Raw genomic sequence first — 16,158 nt, 5'->3', positions numbered from 1 at the left:
TAAATGACTATAAGGATGCCTGTAACATAGGCTTGAGGTAGAGCTTTATGCTTACTTCATGGATGAGGTATGAGAGAGCTCAATGATTAGCCAAAAAGAAGAAAAGCAAGTGGAGAACTAGTATGCTTCTTTTTGGGGTTGTTTTGACTCATCTCTTGTCTTCATAAATAAACAATTAGAACATGTGTAGAAAACACCCATGGGCCATGTAATAATGTGTGAGCATTATTTAGAAAAAATTTAGGCATGCATAAGTGGCAAGGGAGAGGTTCCATAGGAGAGGTTCCATGCATAAGTGGCAATGGAGAGGTTCCATAGGAGGTGCAAAGTATGTCACGCACTCCAACAAATCAAACACTGTTACTTCTTTCTTGAATGGTGATATATTTGAGGAAGTATATGTAACGCATCCTCACGGTTTTGTCAAGAAAGGATAAGAAACAAAAGGGTGCAAATGCAAGAAAGCTTTGTATGGGTTGAAGCAGTCTCATTGTGCTTGGTACGAGAAAGTGACACTCATTTGATTAAACAAGGCTTTTGTAATAGTTCAACTGAAAGCACTTTGAATGTCAAACGTGAGGGTGATGTGTATTCATCGTCATTTTGTGTGTAGACGATTCCTTGATTACTAGTCCAAATGAGACCCACATCGTTGAATTCAAGGTTGAATTGAATGCTACTTTCAAGATGAAAGACTTGGGGTTTTTGCATCATTACTTGGGCATGTAGATTAAGTAGTGTGATGGAGGTATTGCCTTGTGTCAAACAAGCTACATAGAGACGTTACTATGTAACTTTCGACTTGAGGACTGCAAACCTATTGCTACTCCAATGGAAATAGGTTTGAAATTGGGTCTTCATGATGTTGTAGATCTTGTTGTTGTCACTCTTTATTAGACTTTTGTTGGATGCCTTATTTATGTATGCAAATAAGAGGCCATATATTTAGTCTACAGTCTCCCAGGTCATCACATTTAAGCATAACCAAGGTCTAAGCATTGGCAGGTTATCAAAAGGATCTTTCGCTACTTGAGTGGCACCATACACTCTCCATTGTGTGCATTGAGCTTCTTCATCTTCTCCAAGTTGTGTAACCCTAATTCCAACATATCTAAATTAAAACTCCTTGAGTAGAGGTTAGGCATCCTTACTGAGTTTCAAATCATTTTGGCTGGCAAGAAGAGGCTCGGATCGTTTTGGGACCCACTTGTGGTGCTCAAATTGTTTTGGGCTCATAGCAAGTTTTTATCACAATAGGAGTCGTGAAGCTTGAGAGGAGATCCCCAAGTGGTCAATACTAAAAAAAATCACCAAAAACCTTAAGAGCCCAAAATGATCTGATCACATATCATTTTGTGCCAATAAGCTGATTTTGGCAAATTTTTCCAAGGTTGATGGGTACTCTGAAGGCTTCAATAGCTTGAGTCATGGGCTAACTCTATGTTTTGTCCCCAAAATTTTGGGGCTACTAGTATCCAAGTGAGGCTTTAGATTGATTTATGTTTCCTCAGGGATCCTAAGACCCACTCTAAATCTCAAAATTGCACCATAAGGCTAAAATGATATAAGGGGCTCATAAAGTATTTGAAGAACACAACGTAGATTTTGATACTCATATCCTACTTTTTGTCAAAAAAAAATCTCTCGAGGGCAAGCTTTATTGTTGCCAATGTGAATATTTAACCACCTGTTTTGGGGATTGGGGTTGCAAAAATGAAGGCAATGTTAGTTTTGGTACTATTTCTCTTTTAGAAAAATGTAGAAGGCTGAAATGATTGTTTTTTTTAAATACACACTTTCCTATGCTTCTAGTTAACTATGCACCATTTTAAGCTTCGTTCTTCACCAAAAGAAGGTTGTGCACCCATATTACTAGTATAGCATTGTGCCAACCAACCAAATATGTCTATTTGACTAATAATGAAGTTAACCCTAACTTAGAGCACATAACCTCTTTAGACACACCACTACATTGGTGGTCTCGAAAGATGCAAGTGGATGCATTGTCAGCTCTACCATTCCTACTTCTTGAGGATTGATATCGAGCGAGCTTCGGAGTGAGCTTTTTTCAAATATTCTCTAGATGTCGTAGTTTAGAAAAAAATCTCGTCCATGAAGTGATTGGAGTCATTGGAGTGAGCTTTTTGAAAAGAGATTTTTTTATTGTTATCCATCTCTCTCTCTCTCTCTCTCTCTCTCTATATATATATATATATATATATATATATATATATATATATATATATATATATATTATCTATCTATCTCTCTCTCTCTCTCTCTCTCTCGCACAATTTGCCTCACTATATCATTGATCCTGCGTCCATTTATTTTCCCTGAGATCACTTGGTTTCTTGTGTAACATGAAATCCTCAAAAGTGTAAGGCACCATATAACCATGTCCAACCTGCATTAATAGCCACATTTATGATATACTTGTAATCCGAGACGCCATGTAGTAACACCCTTTTAAAACCCATTCTCTGCTTTAGTATGTCGCTTGTCAAGGACTTGTTTGCACATCTTCACCCCATTCCAGCTAGAGTACGAGATCGTGATAGATGCGACGTTATCCATAACCGCCTTGTATGATAAGGTAACATGTGTATGTTGTGAAGCTCACTGAAAGAGGTTACTATGTTGTTCTCGTCAACGCCGTGAGTCATACCTCCATCTCCAACATAGTGCTTGGTACATGCGATGACATTCGAGCTTCCTGTGACATACGGCTCATTGGGTGGGTAGCTTTGGGGTGGAGTTCCTTGGAGTTCAAGAATAACCTTTGTCATGTTGATTACAAGGTGAGAACCTCACCTTAGATTTCATAACAACGGCCCCAACGTGGATCAAGACAGATAGCTACACAAGGGAAAAATGCATAAGGGATGCCTCTCTCTCTCTCTCTCTCTCTCTCTCTCTCTCTCTCAAGCTGAATTGGGCGCCAACCTGAGCGAGAGAGAGAGAGACGGGAGGAGAAGTGTATGCTACGGCCAGAAGGAGTAAGTAAGAATGGTGCCTCTGGCCCTTACCGCCCACCTGAGCTTGAGAGAGAGAGAGAGAGAGAGAGAGGAGAAGTGTGTGCTATGGTCAGAAGGAGTAAGTAAGAATGGCACCTTTGGACCTTGCTTCCGGCAGCACGATTGCTGGCCTTTCTTCCTCTTCGCTTTCTGGCCAAAGATTAGAGCCTACCCCTGCAGGGTGAAAAAAGCAGAGGCTTTTGGTGCTTGGACTACACTTAAGAATTGAGTAACAATACAAAAATGAATGATAAGGTGTTAAATGTATGCCTCTTGGTACAATTCAAAAAGCAATGGATATAGATGGTATCATTGACCAAATAAAAGTGTAACTTGGCTAGTTGCTATGGAAAATGCTATTCAACACTTGTTTTAGTGTACCAAACGAGCCAAGTATAATTTACAAAATCTATACTATAATAAAAGGGGGAGGGATTCCGCCCGCTTGCTCGCCCCCCAACACCACATGACACATGGAATGCGCTCCTTGATCCGGCAAGCATCAATGGTGTGTGCCCTGCCGCTCAGTGAGTTGAGAGAGAGAGAAAAAGACTACTGAGAGGCAACGAAAGGCCGCTGGCAATACCAGTCTTTATAATACACAACTGAAGTTGATTAATAGTGGGAAGCCAAGTGTGCATCCCATTGAATCACATCTGCTATTAACTGCCAAGCAAATTAACTTCTCATCATCACCAAGTTCTCACCTTTAACCGGGTTACAAGCATTCATTTGAAATTTAATTATGTAACAAAATTGATATCTATACCCAAAATGACAATTCAATTTGCAACAAGGATGCCATCATCGATCGATTGATATTCTCATGGTGCGTTATAGATAAAAGGACATTATAATTTCTTATTTGTATTACAATTGTCCTAATTTAGCCTTGCATATAAATAGGCAAAGAATCATTCCCTTAAAAGGATGGGGAATAGTGATAGTCCATCTTTTGTGTAGAAGGGTTATTTGTACCTTTGTATAAATACGGAGTTCCATTCGCATCCAGAAAAAAATGCCCCTTCAAGCACGGGATTAAATAATCTTCATTTACAAAAAATAGAGGTGTTCCTAAAGTTCTATGACCAAAAAATGTAAGCCCCTGTAGAATAGGAAGTATTTCAAAAGAAGAAGAGAGGACACATTTGTGTGATTGGGAAGGAAGGTTGAAAGTATGCTCCAGAGAAGATGCGAGTGGCAATATAACGATTTGCACTCTCTGTGAGGTGGATCCCATCCCAACTCACATATACAGAAGGATCAGAGCACGATGAGCCCGTGACAATTTGTCCGTTTTGCACAGCGCTGCCTGTACATGGAATCGTAGAGTCAAAGTTGTAAGGACCTGCATTCGGCCCACAACATGCTGTTGTCGCAAATTTGAAACCTACTCTCACCCAACACCAAAATATTTTAGTATGAGACATTTATGCTAGTCCAAGAAATAGCCAAAAATGAAAGAAGAGTTTCCACCCCATATGCCCAGCCAATCCTCACCATTAGCAAGTCCATTTGCCCACATTTCATACTTGATGGCATGAGTATCCACATAGATGATAGAAGCTCCATACAATTGTGTTTGTAAGAAGAATACTTTATTCTTGAGCGCCTCATTGAAGTTGGCAACAACTTGATTGAATGACGTTAAGCATCCACTCGCATCCAAGTCACTTGCATTATGTGGAAAATTTGCAAGATATGCTGGATAGCAACCTAGGGGCCCCATGTTCGAGATCATGAAAAACTTTGCACCGGTCGTGTAAAGGGCCTGACAAATTTAACTGTCAGTTAAAGTGTGTTTAACATAATCTATGCTGACAAAATTTCTCAAAAGAGGTCTTATATCCATCTAGTACATAATAGTATTTAATACATATCTAGACTTAGTAGCAAAGGTTGAAAAATACCTGTATTGTGTTGCCAATGGTATCAACAACTTGAGGGAATACTGTGGATACTTGATCAAGGGGCACACCGTTTGAGAGTTGAGCTGTTAAATCATTCTGACCGATGTCGAAGGTGTATAAAGCCTTCTCAAAGGTTGAAGGTATCGGCACCACATCCTTAAACCAACCTACATCAAAGGCATACAACAACAACAACAACCAACTATCAATCATTTTGCATGTGTTACTACTATGAAGGTATGGCTTTTAGCCATTCCATGCCTCTTTAACATGTGATACGAATAAAGCAATTTGGTAACCTTCTTGAAAAAACAAATATAAACCTTACATTTCTAGGGCTTTCTCAATGACATGGTGATAAGGCCTTTTCAAGGTGAGTTTTGAAACTTGCAAGCTCCAAAAGAGTAGTGGAATAACTTGCAAACATACTTGGAGCCTTCATTTTAGAAAATTTTAGAGTCTACAAAAAATTGGCATGCTCGGCATAGCTTGCAAATGCAAAGCATGTTTCTTGGTTGACAAATTCAATGTATTTCACTAAAATTGCAATCACGGGCAAGAACTCATGCATTTTGGCAATCTTGAAACGAGCACAACAAAGTCAAAGTTATTCAATGTCTTAGATCATTCTTCTCGTGATAACTTTGGGATGCAGGTCTCATGTTTTACATAGTAATGTACACTTAGCTATGACCTGAAGCATTGTTCATTGTGCCCTTTAAGGTAGAACCAACATTCTAGAATAGAAGTCCACATGGCAACTTGTTTCCATGCATACACACCACCATACATTCACACATTGACATGTGTGTATCTGTGGGTTTGTGAGAGTCTCTCTCTCTCTCTCTCTCTCTCTCTCTCTCTCTCACACACACACACACACACACACACACAATAACCATTCTCAAAGCTTCAAAGGTAAGTGTGAACAACATATTAAAACTATAGTGTCTGTTTGGATCCTTCCCTTTGCTCGTATCTATCGTCTTTTTGAATGAGCGGTGCATACCTTAAAGTGCCCCTATAGTCTACAATGGTCAATTTACAGCCTAGTGTGAGGTTTATGTGGGAGCATAAAGAATTAATTTCAAATTTAAAGGCATTACATAGAAAAAAACATGCAAAAATGTTCTTGAATTAACATAAAAGTACATAGTGTAGCAGACATTAATACTATTCACATCTCTAAGCTTTCCCAATCATAATAATACTATTCACATCTCTAAGCCAAATTTCCCAATCAAATTTGAAGCTTGACTATATTAAAAAAACAATGCAGATGAGGATGCAGTAGGAAGAGTACAATGCGAGGGCAGCACTCCGCTTGGAAGTATAGAAGTTCCCAAACCTTGTCAGTTGAAAATGTGGAGGACTAATTTGGGCCGTGTAATGCAACGCAAATGGGAGGAGGGGGACCTTGCTTTGAGGCTTTAGAGGCAGTGTTTGGAGAAGTCTTTTGTCCCAAACAACCGGATTGCCTCCATTGAAAGATATGATCCGGATCTACTACTGGTTAAAATTTGAAAATTTGCACGAAGTTTGAACAAAGACCATGTAATTTTAACTAGTTTTTCCTCTTTTTACGTTGGTCTGAAATCAATAGTATGGGGTAGGCAATGGTCACGTGGTGACCATTCCCTGTAATGCTTGTGACCCCTTGGCGACCGACGGAGGCCGGGAGCCATGGGGGAGCAAGCAATGCAGGGAATGGTCACCACAGGACCATTCCCGGCTGTCAAGGTCGGGGGGAGGAAGGCCAATCATTGGGAAGGCAGCTAGGCAATCATTGGTCGAGCACAACTCATTGCGGACTTCAGAAACCAGTATTGTGCGAGGGTGTGCGAGGGCTGCTGCAGGGGGATATTTGGAACGCTGATTTTGCAGCAGCAGAGGCCTTTCCAGCTGGTGAGTTGGTGCGTGTTGATTGGAGACTCACGTATGCATTCCGACAGCTGAGGTGTCAGCGACGCAGGCCATTCCACCTGCTGACTTGCCATCACCTGATTCGATGATTGCGCCTTGCATTCCCAGTGCTGACGTGGTGGCCATCTGTCGCGTGCAAGCTATTATTCCGGCTCAGAACTGACAGAAAATGTATGGCGCAGATCTACTGCCCTCCGACCCCCGACCTTGACGGATTCTTAACTCGCACTAGGCTTTAGAGGGATCTCCCATAGGTCCTCTAGACTCGCACTGTTAGAAAAAAAAATCTAACCGGTTGAAATTCTAAATTCCCGGTTGGATTTTGAGCTTGCCTTTAAGAAAACCGGACAATTTACACAAGTTTTAGTGTAATTACACGCAAAAGCTTCAAATTCTGACCTAAGAACCGGGAAAATTTCAAGTTTGCCCTTGTTTTCACCCCTTGGCGAAGGAATGAACCTTAAGGCCAACTTCCAAGGCCTAGGGAATCGGGATAGGCAGGGAATCTTGACGGCCCCGACACTTGTTTGTAAAGAAACCTACCGAATCCAAAAAGAAAAAGAAAAAACTAGGGAAAAACAAAAAGGAGAGACAGAGCGGCAGGTAGGTAGAGCTAGCTGACAGCCAGGATGGCAGCGACTTAAATATGTGAATAATGAAAAGACGAGAGTACGGAGCTGAGGACCTTTGGAGTAGAGTTCCAAGGCGGTGGACTTGAGGTGGAAGAACTGCTGCAGCTGGATCTGCAGGTAGAAGGGGCTCAGCCACCCATTGGGCTTCACCTGTCGACCAAGAAGCCAAAAATCTCCCATTAGCGACAAAACTTACTCCCCCTTCTTGTTAGCTGGATTGTCGGTGGGTCGAACCCGAGTACCTGGCTCGTCGGCTGCAGCACAGAAGCTCCCGCGCTCGCAAAATTGGCGCCGCTGCTGAAGTTGGATCCAATAGCCTGCAGATACGGATTGAGGTACGGAAAGCCCAGTCCCTGAGCTGCAATGATCAGCGTCAGAGTCAGAGAGAGAGAGAGAGAGAGAGAGAGAGAGAGAGAGAGAGCTCTTGCTAGCTTACCCATGAAGTCCACCACAAGGCGGCCATCGCTGAAGCGCCCCACCGGCTCGCCAAAGGTGGTCTCCCCATTGGGGCGCGCTTGCGCTGGGAAGGCCGCCACCAGCCCACCCGTGTCTGAGTTCGAATCCCCATAGTTAAAGATCGCCGAGAACGGACACTCCCCTTCTACCCCCCGCCCCACTATTGCCATCATCGCCAGCACTATTCCCAGCCCAGCTCCCCCGCATATTGGCATTCCCCCGTCCATCATCGACGAACCCTCCTTCCTCCTCTCCTGCTCTCAACCACTTCTCAGTGCCTTTTTACTATGAACAACTTGGCTTCTACAATTCGCTGCTTTTATTGCGCGGGTGACATAAAAGGAAATCTTTGAACAATCCCTTTTAACTAAATGCCACATCCGCGGTCCACCCAACCTATACTCTAGCCACGGACAACCCTTTGAAAATTATGTGAATAATTGTAAATAATCTAACTACGATTACATACTGGTTTCTAGCTCTTACTGGGAGCTTTGGAATAAAATCCTTTCACGGTGCAGATTGGCTAGCGAAGACCTTGGCCACTTTTTCATGGAATGCCCGATTATTAGAGGCCTTGCCTTGCAATAAACATGCATTAGTGGATACAAAGGACGTGGAAGATAGGGTTTCTCAAGAGGGATTTGTGCTTTGGTGGGAAGCAGTTTCGAAGTTCTGCACTTCTAATTTGTACTCAAATTGTCAGATACTGTTTCTTCAATAATATTTGGAAGGCCAGGAACTTTCGTGTCTTTGATAGCGACCTTTCTGTGGCTAGCTTCTCAAAGATTGTACAAGAAAGCAAGGAGATAATATATGTGGTAAGTAAAGGGTAGCTTAGGGCAACCCTCGCCATCCGCTCGAGCACTGCTTTGTAAAGGATTGGGATGTTCGCAATAGTATGCTACTAGCTACTTGTAACTAAGCTCGGAAGTAACCCTCTGTCCCTCAAGGCTCGGCCTGAGCTTGAGGCTGATTTGTTTATCTATTGGTGACTTTATAATGCAATCACTCACAATTGTGAGTGTTTTTTTTTTTAATCCATCAGTTCAAAGTTGCTTTGAATCTCTCACGGGCAACTGTGAAAGGATGAGGCGGAGGGCAAGTTCAATGCCATGAGCGCAGGCAGGCCTGCCGCGAGAGAGAGAGAGAGAGAGAGAGAGAGAGATCCAGGGCATCTACTCCGGGCATCCACTCTCGCAAGCAGCCTGCACGTAGGAGAAGAGGACACACACACACACACACACACACACACACACACACACACACACACACACACACACACACAGATCTTGGGCATCTACTCCGGGCATCCACTCTCGCAAGCAGCCTGCACGTAGGAGAAGAGGAGAGAGAGACACACACACACACACACACACACACACACACACACACACACACAGAGTGAGCGTCCACTCTCGCAAGCAACATGCACGTAGGGGAGAGGCAAAGTGAGTGCAATTGCAAGGGGAGGGGGGGGGGGGGGGGGGGGTAAAGAGAGAGATATGACCTCCACGTGGCCTATCCATGTCTTCTCTCTCCCCTTTGGATCCTTTTCTTCCTTCCTTTTTCCTTTCCAAATTAATACAATATTTTTTGAATTTATATCACCTGGTACCTCTCATCAGGACCCGACTGCAATAGCTCCGACTAACAATCGTCTTTTGCACTCCCTCCTTCAACAGCCCCACAATCTATTATGTCTTCCAAGGTCTTTCCCTTGTAGCTAGTGAAAACATCCTAGGGTGCATGCGCGTGCGCGCGCGCACACACACACACACACACACAAGTACGAATATCACAGCCTATTAATGCTCAAGAACTTCCTCCTACTAAAAAACATTAAATGCCATGGAACTTCTCCACCCTATGTGGGATACTCTACCTTAGTTGGTGGTTGCCCTTGGGGCTTAATCCTTTTAAACAAAACCTCTTAGCGGAGCGTGAGTCTTTCTCTAGCTAATCCTTGCCTGGGAAGTATGCCGCGCATCATTCCCCACTTTGTGTTGCATTTATACTAGCATTACTCCCCCCCTCCCCCCCCAACTATTGGATTAACCATGGCGACTGCCGCTGGATAGTATTCTCCTTGTGATGGTGACAGATTAAAGACGATTTGCCTAGATTGTGGCTCCTCAGAACATGTACCAAACTGGGTATTTAAAACCAGGTGAGGGTTGCTCTATGCCCCTCACTTAGCCTCGGCTTTTGTGTTTCATGTGTGTGTATGTGAAAGAGAGTTTTTGAGGGCCTAAACATTTGCTATGGAGATGATTGAACACAAGGAGGCTTCACAAGTTGGTACTAAGGCTGAAAATTTTGTTTTTTCTACTGTTGTTGCAGAATGTTAAGGTGTTGATATTCCTTGGCATTGATAGCAACTAGTGACTGGAGACTACGATCGTAGGGTTTGGACTAATGGTGTGTTTTTTTCATGTTCAAAGAACATCTGCATCGTTTTTGGTCCTCCGACATAATACTTCGTAAAAAAAAATTGTCATTTACTGTGTTGATAGATTAATGGAAAAAAAATGGTGGGAGGTTGTGTGGTCAATGGTCGTTATTGTTTGACCTTAGTGCCCCACACACACAAACACACACACACAAAGATCTACCTCTGCTTCACACTCTCTACTCATCCAAAACACACACACACACACACACAAAGCCTCATACCAGCATGAGAGAGAGAGAGAGAGAGAGAGAGAGAGAGAGAGACTTTGATGGCTAGCTCACGAAGAGACAAATAGAGCCTTACAAAATTCACAAAGAAGGAGTCCAACGAGAGAAAGAGTGGCAGATTTGAAATTCTACCTGGTTATGATTTTTCAAAAAACGTGTGCACATGCTACCACTTAACCTCTTCCCAAATGGATTTGTGAGCTTAGGAAAGAGTGGCATTTTTGAAATTCTACCTAGTTATAATTTTAAAAAAACGTGTACACATGCTGCCACTTAACCTCTTCCCAAATGGATTTGTGAAATGGATTTGTCTCATGCACATATTATGCACATATTGGTTAGTAGACATACTAGGTCTAAGTAGTAAACATTAATTTATTAATAAGAAGATTCTTCGTTCGTAGCCTTTGGGGAAGCAAAAGTTTTTGCGTCTACGGTTCCCACGTTGCATTTGTCGATTGCACCAACGTAGAGCAACGTAGGCCCTTCCCTTGGCACGCACTGTTGTATGTCTGCTGCGTACCCGCCATCTTGCTCCTCATCGCCGACCACACTTTCTCCTGCTATTCCCACAAATTTGCTTTCGTAGCCTCCTCCTCGCCCGAAGCTTAGATCTCTCTCCTGCATTGCCTGTGCTGGGCGCACAACAGCTGCTTTGTTGTTGCATGTGCAAGTCTCGCACGACCAACCCTACTCCATGGGGGGTTGCACACTAATTGCATCTCCGAGAGAGAGAACATCTCTACTCCCACCTGCACACAACCAGCAGACAAAGCGTGACCTATGCAAAGAGAGAGAGAGACAGAGAGCAGCAGCACGTCCCGCCACTTGCCGTCTTTAAGGTCTCCTGGATGACGTTAAAACTCTCTTCTTCTCTCTCGCCCTCTGCCACCACTACATTACCTCGCAAATGCGTACGCCAAAGAGCATGCAGGCTTCACAAGCACCACAGCCCAGTATCCCGAGCTCTACCAGAAGATGCTGTAGCAAAAGGGAGGGGGGCGGGGACAGACAGAGAGCTGGCCTTCGTCTCCTCCCTTGCATGCAGGTCTGACCGCTGCATTGCGACACAGGGCCGGCCGACTTGTGGCTTGACTACACTCCCCGCCTACGCAATACCTCCAAAAATAAAAAACCGTTGTCTCTCTCTCTCTCTCTCTCTTCCTTTTGCTTTAGTTTTTGGAGGGCATCTCAACAAATACCCTCTGAATTGACCTGCTGCCAAAATCGCGGGCACATACTGGGTTTGGTGTCTTGGTTATGTGAGCTTGAATTCCAACCTCTCCAATAATGTGCAACTAAAGACTAAGAGAAAACTTAAATAATTTACAATATTGTTAGTATTGCATTAAGTACCTTTCAATTTGTCAACCATGTCACATTGTTTGCTACTACAATTAGCAATCAGTTGTTGTTTAGCAGCAGTTGTACCCAAGGAGTTCAATTTGGCCACTTTTTTGTTGAGTTCTGCCAACTTTGGCCACTCTATCTCTTTCATGACACTCTCTCTCATCCTTGTCAGTCTAGTGAAGAAGATCACATCAATGTTTTAGGGAATCAATGCCAAAAAGAGAAGGGTGCCAAGGTCATAAAAAATGCTAGGAAGCTACACCATGCAATGCTCTAAAATTAAAGAGTCGACTCTAAGGTTCCCTCGTACCCCATCGTATCCTTGACACCAAGCAAGCACATGTTTCCCCTCCCGATACATTCCTTCTTTGCTTCAATAGGCCATTACCAACCCTCAAACAACCTATGTTACCCATGACACAACCTTCCCATTTCCACAGTCGCATATCTAGTAGCCTCCATATCCTTTTTGACAATCCTTTGGCTCTGGTGCTTTGTGTACAAAGCCTTGCTTATATCATTGTAAACCCACTTAATACTCTATCCTATCACAAGTTGAACTATGGTAAAAAATAGAAATCACTAATTTTTTCCTTATACATAACTGAAATGAGACTTAAAGAGGGAAAAAAAACTTTAAAGGATTAATCATGGTTTTCTTGACCATACATTATTACAAAACTCAAAGTGAGTTAAGAAACAAACTTAATACATATCTAAATTAAGATTTAACTTACTGCTTTACTTTTCTACTCCAAAAAAGCATATTGCTTTTCTACTCCAAAAAAGAAGCAATATGCTTGGCTAGATCCATAAATGTTTTTTAAAGAGTTTTGAATGGCTATCATGAACACATTCCTTGCTAATCAAACTAAAGAGGATGCTCTCAAAAGAAATGGAAAAAAGATAAGAGGGACATACTGATTGCATTGAAGTTTTTCTAACGAACCTCCGTGATATGCATGAGCCTCATGGACAAAGGAAAGAGAATACAAAGATATTTCAAAGGTAAAATGGAGAGAAAGAATCTTATAAGGGTAATAAAAACCTCTCCCCTAAAGAAATGGATGGTCATTGTAAGAGGATTAGATTCTATCAGTGGGGAAAAATTGGTCATACGTACCAGGCATCCCCCAAGAAAAGCTACCACTAAAGAAAAACCCATAGGATTCTAAGATTCTCCTCTCAATGTAACAACCCTACAAACCCTATAAGGATCCCCCTTGTTCTATGGGGGGGGGGGGGGGGGGGGGGGGGGGTGTTTGTGATTAAGATGCATGGATGCTCTTGGAAAAATTGATCTACCCAATATTTTATTTCTCATAAATTAGCAACTGAATTGGTCACCCAAGCAAAAGCAATGGTACCCATAGCCAATTCACGTGGAGCTTTCAGTTGATAGACTTGAACACATTAAAAAGGCGGAGAAAAGAAAATTCTTGCCCAATCTCTCTCTCTCTCTCTCTCTATATATATATATATATATATATATATATATATATATATATATATATATATATATATATATACACTTTAAATATATATATATATATGTATGTATGTATGTATCTCATGTATATATATTTTTGAAGTGCTTAATCCTCTATATAAGGAGGCCTTGCTCTATTGTAAGGGGGGGACGAATCACTACCCCTTAGTTACTATACCCTCACATAGCCATACCATTGTAACTCCCATTACTGAAGCTTTTGCTAATCTATGAGTTTGCTTGGATAAGTCTCTACCTCTTGCTTGTGCGATCTGCTCTTCCGTCTTGGTCTAAACTTGCATCTTGGTTTAAAATTGGTATCAGAGCCTAGTTGTGAATGTTTTAGTTTGATTAACCGTGAAGAGTATTACTTATAAACTCTGAGTGCTCGTGAGGATTGCCTAGACATAGTGGTGGAGCTTCTTTGCTATTTCGTTGCCGTCGTAGGCAAGCAGGCAAGGTGCCGCTAGACATGGACTTCTTCGGCCACATCAGTCTCCTATATTCCATGATTCTAGTGCTCTGCATATCTGCAATCCATTGACACCCTAGAGAACAAGCTACTCTATTGGCAACACTTAAAACACTCAGAATGGCTATGATTATATCTTCCTTCAAGAGGTTACTCTCTTATAATGTGGAGATCGAAGAAGGTATTTGCCCTTTCTGCTAACACCTTATACCATGAACTCATGGAAAGCTAACCATTAAGGATAGTGATACGGATAATCATATTATCCATCTATTCGAAGAGCTTTCTGAGTTCAGAAAGAAGGCGTTAAGCAAAGGTCATTAGTTTGTTCATAAAAAATATATAGTTGTTGGGATAATACATTTATTTAGAAAGGGGCTTAACGTTTCCTATATTAGAGCTTTGCTTGATACTAGGCATAAGAATTTGCCAGATCAGGCAATTAGTATCTTGCAAGGAAGTCTGTCAAATGGACCCATCTACATTGAATGTTTTCCAAACTTTCCCTGTAGACTTACGGATAAATAATTCGATGAAGAAATTTCTCTCTAATCAAAACACATGGGTTAGACCTAAAGCATAACTCAAATCACCTACATATTGCTTACCGAATGGTAATTTGCACTGTCAATATATGTCTTCCCTCTGTGTATAATTCTGGCTATTTGCATAATACTAAATCCCAAGGTAAAGATCAGAATATAGTCATGAAGGTAGATGATACCACTCAAGGTACTTTACCAGAAATTGTGAAATGGCAAGAAGTGGAATATCCTACAGAATGGGAATTAGATATTTCCTAGACTTTGCTTAATGAAGTCCAGCAACCTGTCTCTTTGAATATGCAAAGATTATGTTCTATTGATCAATACAAAGTCTTAAGCAGGGCTAAATCCAAAAGGGAAATTGCTTCAGTCATCGAGAAACCAGTGTACCAATTGAGGGATTATTGCTTTCAGGCAAGTCATGCTTCTACCTCAACTTCTCATCCCCACAATCATCCTCCTGCACTTGCATGTATTCATCCTGAAACATACAAGGATTATGAAGGATTGTTTAGATGCAAAGTTTGTAATCACATTATTGCCTCTGAGTTTGTTTCTAATGGTATTAATCTCCTCACCAACACCGCCATCGATGAGAAGGATCTTGCTTATAGTCTTCCCTATATTGTCCCTTCTCCAAATACTCCGTTGCAACCTTTGGAGTCTACTTCGAATTGGCATACAAATGCTCTTAAGGAGATTGCTACCCTACAATACCAGGTGTTGTCTAAACTCTCCCTTCTCTCTCAGTCTTATCCCCACACCTTTTTTCCCCGGGGGGTATCTACGATTCAAGATAAAAAAGGCAAAGCACAAATTACAGATACACAACAGACCACTTTGCAACAAGCTATTAGTTTTGGTGGAAGTCCAAACAACAAGGATTTTCCACGAATGTTTTCTATAGTTTTTCAAGAATCTATATTTGCATCCTCATCCCAATACTGATATTACCCTTGGGGCTGATCTTATTTCTCAGCTCACTACTGTTACCCCAGATGCCTCTCTCCAGTTTTGGCTCAAAAACACTTCGTATACTGTTTTCACCAAACCACGCGGATATTTTTTGTTGGGGGGAGTTGTTCCCATGTTACCTAATTCACACAAAAACCAACAATTACTAGAATGGTTTGAAAAAGAAAAAGCCAAGGATGCTACAGAACTTGACCTTATCGCCTCTCAACTAGCTCAGCATACAAGCGACAACCCACTTGCATTTTGGGAGAAAGAAGAATATTGGATTTCTCTATCAGGTGATCCTAAGCCTACATGACTCAAAGCAACCCATCCAGGGATGTCCCTAGAAGACACTAAGTTATGCCACGATGAAATTAATCATCTTCTAAAAGATGGCCTAATTTCACCGTCTAATAATGCGTTCGCTTGCCAAGCCTTCTATGTAAATAACCATTCAGAGCAGAAACGAGGAAAAAAGAGATTGGTCATCAATTACAAACCCATCAACGACTAGCTGGAACACCGGCGATTTCCACTACCACTAAAAGATGAGTTATTGAGAAGAATCAAGAATTGTCAAGTCTTCTCTAAATTTGATTTAAAGAGTGGTTTTTGGCAGTTCAAAATCCAGTCCAAAGACAAATACAAAACCAGTTATGTAGTCCCTCAAGGTATGTATGAATGGAATGTGCTTCCAATGGGACTAAAGCCTACACCATCTCTCT

At 41.8% G+C, this 16,158-nt stretch overlaps 1 protein-coding gene across 1 annotated transcript; it reads right to left on the bottom strand.

The window, feature by feature from the left end:
- Nucleotides 1-3,851: 3,851 nt before the first annotated feature.
- Nucleotides 3,852-8,196, bottom strand: LOC147455151 (GDSL esterase/lipase At3g26430-like). Its single transcript, XM_086513990.1, has 6 exons — nt 7,919-8,196; nt 7,725-7,840; nt 7,536-7,632; nt 4,928-5,094; nt 4,518-4,788; nt 3,852-4,407 (listed from the first exon to the last, which is right to left on the bottom strand). The coding sequence occupies exons 1-6, from the start codon at nt 8,166-8,168 to the stop codon at nt 4,142-4,144; spliced, it is 1,167 nt and encodes a 388-aa protein (XP_086370116.1). The 5' UTR covers nt 8,169-8,196; the 3' UTR covers nt 3,852-4,141.
- Nucleotides 8,197-16,158: the final 7,962 nt, after the last annotated feature.

Source organism: Adiantum capillus-veneris, chromosome 6 (genome assembly GCF_014529385.1).
Source record: "Adiantum capillus-veneris isolate H3 chromosome 6, ASM1452938v2, whole genome shotgun sequence".
Classification (NCBI taxonomy): Eukaryota; Viridiplantae; Streptophyta; class Polypodiopsida; order Polypodiales; family Pteridaceae; genus Adiantum; species Adiantum capillus-veneris.
This window is presented reverse-complemented; position numbering and strand designations above follow the sequence as displayed.